The sequence below is a fragment of the Chenopodium quinoa genome, unplaced genomic scaffold, assembly GCF_001683475.1.
Source record: "Chenopodium quinoa cultivar QQ74 unplaced genomic scaffold, ASM168347v1, whole genome shotgun sequence".
In the NCBI taxonomy this organism is placed as follows: Eukaryota; Viridiplantae; Streptophyta; class Magnoliopsida; order Caryophyllales; family Amaranthaceae; genus Chenopodium; species Chenopodium quinoa.
Window position 1 is genome coordinate 336,685 of NW_018745410.1, and position 3,474 is coordinate 340,158.

Here is a 3,474-nt window from a genome sequence, read left to right on the forward strand (position 1 = left end):
ATGATAAATCCTATTAGGCCCTCCCCTAGATCATTGGGCCGTACATAAAGCTCAAACCGGGCCCAGTTTAGTAAATTGGCCATAACTTCTTCAATGTTCATCGTAATTGGGCTTATAATATATCGTTGGAAAGGTATTTTCAAACTCCATCCAAATACACTACTATTGGACCCATATCATGGACCAACCAAACTGGATTGGCTGTTTTCTTAAAATAAAGTTTTCAAAAACAGAGAGAAGAGAAAAAAAATAAAAACTTTCCGCAACATTAGACCTGTCCACACTTTCGTTTCATTTGATTTTGATTCGACGTGAAAGGTACTCATCATTGGGTTTGGTTTTGGGGAGACACAAATGGGTGTTTACAGTGGCCTATCTGTATAAGTTATGACTTTGCAAATAAGCATAAATTAAATGGAAAAATAATTATAACAATGTTTGACTCTTCATTAATTTGTCAAAATTACATTGTTCTGGTCGTACGGCTTACATTGCTCGGTCAACAGACCTAGTTGTTTACACAGATTTTGGCTAAGTACTTAAACATAATATCTCTTCAGATTGTCAGCATTCCATGTTCGCGGAATGGGTCGGCCGTTCATAGCTTCGAGACGATAAGTCCCATCTCGGACTTCTTCCCTGACTCGATACGGCCCTTCCCAATTTGGGGTCAGCTTCCCATCTTCATTTGCTCGTCCCACAACCTCCATCTTTCTTAGGACCAGATCTCCCAACTTCATCGGCCTCTTAGACACTCGGCGATTGTACGCCCTAGTCATCCGTAGACGATAGATTTCGTGTCTAAGTGTCGCGTTGCCCCTAGCTTCAGGAAGGAAATCTAGGGCAGTCTTCATGGCTTCCCAATAGGCTGCTTCATCATATAGCATTACCCTAAGGGTGGGCTCATACATTTCAATTGGAAGGACCGCCTCGGCACCATAGACTAAGAAGAAGGGAGTTTCCCCTATGGAACTCTTGGCCGTGGTTCGTATGGACCACATCACATTGACTAACTCATCAGCCCATAAGCCGCCTACTCTTTCAAGCTTGCGCTTAATTCCATTGGAGATCAATTTTTTATATGCCTCTACCTGACCATTTGCCTGTGGGCGGCCGACTGAGGCAAAGCAGTGAGCTATGCCTTGGTCTTCCAACCATTCTTTTAGTTGAGGCGTTTCGAACTGAGGTCCGTTGTCAAACACCATAGACTGAGGGACCCAAAGCGGGTAATAATACTCTTCTATATGAAGGTGGAAACATCCGTCCATTTGATGCCCTGGACGGCCTCGGCCTCTACCCATTTTGTGAAGTAGTCTACTGCTACAAACACATACCGCCTTTGGCCGGACGCTGGTGTGTATGGTCCTAAAATGTCCATCCCCCATTTGGCAAAAGGGAGCGGACTGCTGATGGCCGAAAGACTGTTGGCGGGTCGGTGAATTAATGTTGCGAACCTCTGGCACTTTTCACACTTCTTTACCATTTCCATTGCGTCCGACTTTAAGCTCGGCCAGTAGTAACCCAGGCGGGCAGCCTTTTCAGCCAAAGCTCGTCCTCCAATGTGAGAAGCACACTGCCCCTGGTGAAGATCATCCAAGACATCATGCCCTCTCTCAGGAGTGATGCATTTCAGGTACGGCTTTACAAATGCCTTTTTGAACATCTCTCCTTGCTTAATTTCTAACCAGACCGCTCTCTTTTTCATCAGCCAGCTCTCTTTAGGATCGGCCGGGAGTAATCCATCCTTTAGGTAAGATATGATCCCGTCCATCCAAGTGGAGCTTCTATCAATGGCGTGTACTGTTTCAGCGTCAATACTCCTCTTTTCTTTCACTTCCCAAAACACTGACCTGGGAGTATCACATAATGCTGAGGATGCTAACTTTGAGAGGGCGTCCGCCTGATGATTGGACGAACGAGGGACCTGCTGTAGAGTAAAATGATCTAGGCTCTTAGCCTCCTCTTTTACAATCTTCAAGTACTTTATCATGGCTGGCTCCCTTGCCTCAAAGTCTCCATTCACCTGGACGACTACAAGTAGGGAGTCCGAGCATACATCAATTTTTGTCGCTCCTGCCGCCTTACACATTCTAAGGCCGGCCAAGAGGGCTTCGTAATCGGCCTCATTATTAGAGGCTTGAAACTGGAATCTTAGAGCATACTCAAACTTATCTCCCTCAAGAGACTGACATATAACACCTGCTCCACAGCCAGTAGCTGTCGCACTACCATCCATGAACACTTTCCAGATCTGGTCTCCGGCCGTCTGAAGATCTAGCCGAGTCATTTCTGCTAAAAAATCAGTCAAGTGTTTGTGGATTGTAGTGCGACATCTACTGGATGTGGAGCAGGTGTTATATGTCAGTCTCTTGAGGGAGATAAGTTTGAGTATGCTCTAAGATTCCAGTTTCAAGCCTCTAATAATGAGGCCGAGTACGAAGCCCTCTTGGCCGGCCTTAGAATGTGTAAGGCGGCAGGAGCGACAAAAAATGATGTATGCTCGGACTCCCTACTTGTAGTCGGCCAGGTGAATGGAGACTTCGAGGCGAGGGAGCCGGCCATGATAAAGTACTTGAAGATTGTAAAAGAGGAGGCTAAGAGCCTAGATCATTTTACTCTACAGCAGGTTCCCTCGTTCGTCCAATCATCAGGCGTACGCCCTCTCTAAGTTAGCATCCTCAGCATCATGTGATACTCCTAGGTCAGTGTTTTGGGAAGTGAAAGAAAAGAGGATTATTGACGCTAAAACAGTACACGCCAATGATAGAAGCTCCACTTGGATGGACGGGATCGTATCTTACCTAAAGGATTGATTACTCCCGGCCGATCCTAAAGAGAGTTGGCTGATGAAAAAGAGAGCGGCCTGGTTTGAAATTAAGCAAGGAGAGTTGTTCAAAAAGGCATTTGTAAAGTCGTACCTGAAATGCATCACTCCTGAGAGAGGGCATGATGTCTTGGATGATCTTCACCAGGGGCAGTGTGCTTCTCACATTGGAGGACGAGCTTTGGCTGAAAAGGCTGCCCGCCTGGTTTACTACTGGCCGAGCTTAAAGTCGGACGCTATGGAAATGGTAAAGAAGTGTGACAAGTGCCAGAGGTTCGCAACATTAATTCACCGGCCCGCCAATAGTCTTTCGGCCATCAGCAGTCCACTCCCCTTTGCTAAATGTGGGATAGACATTTTAGGACCATACACACCAGCGTCCGGCCAAAGGCGGTATGTGTTTGTAGCAGTAGACTACTCACAAAATGGGTAGAGGCCGAGGCTGTCCGGGGCATCAAATGGACGGATGTTTCCGCCTTCATATGGAAGAGTATTATTACCCGCTTTGGTGTCCCTCAGTCTATGGTGTTTGACAACGGACCTCAGTTCGAAACGCCTCAACTAAAAGAATGGTTGGAAGACCAAGGCATAGCTCACTGCTTTGCCTCAGTCGGCCGCCCACAGGCAAATGGTCAGTTAGAGGCATAAAC

General features: G+C 46.5%; 1 protein-coding gene across 1 annotated transcript; it reads right to left on the minus strand.

Annotated features, from left to right (window-relative positions):
• Positions 1-539: 539 nt before the first annotated feature.
• Positions 540-1,205, minus strand: LOC110713172. The gene has a single exon (XM_021891637.1). The coding sequence runs from the start codon at positions 1,203-1,205 to the stop codon at positions 540-542; it is 666 nt and encodes a 221-aa protein (XP_021747329.1).
• Between the last annotated feature and the right edge of the window lie 2,269 nt (positions 1,206-3,474).

Excerpts from the sequence above, each read along its gene's own strand:
- LOC110713172 (XM_021891637.1), bottom strand. The coding sequence starts at position 1,205 with ATGGTGTTTGACAACGGACCTCAGTTCGAAACGCCTCAACTAAAAGAA.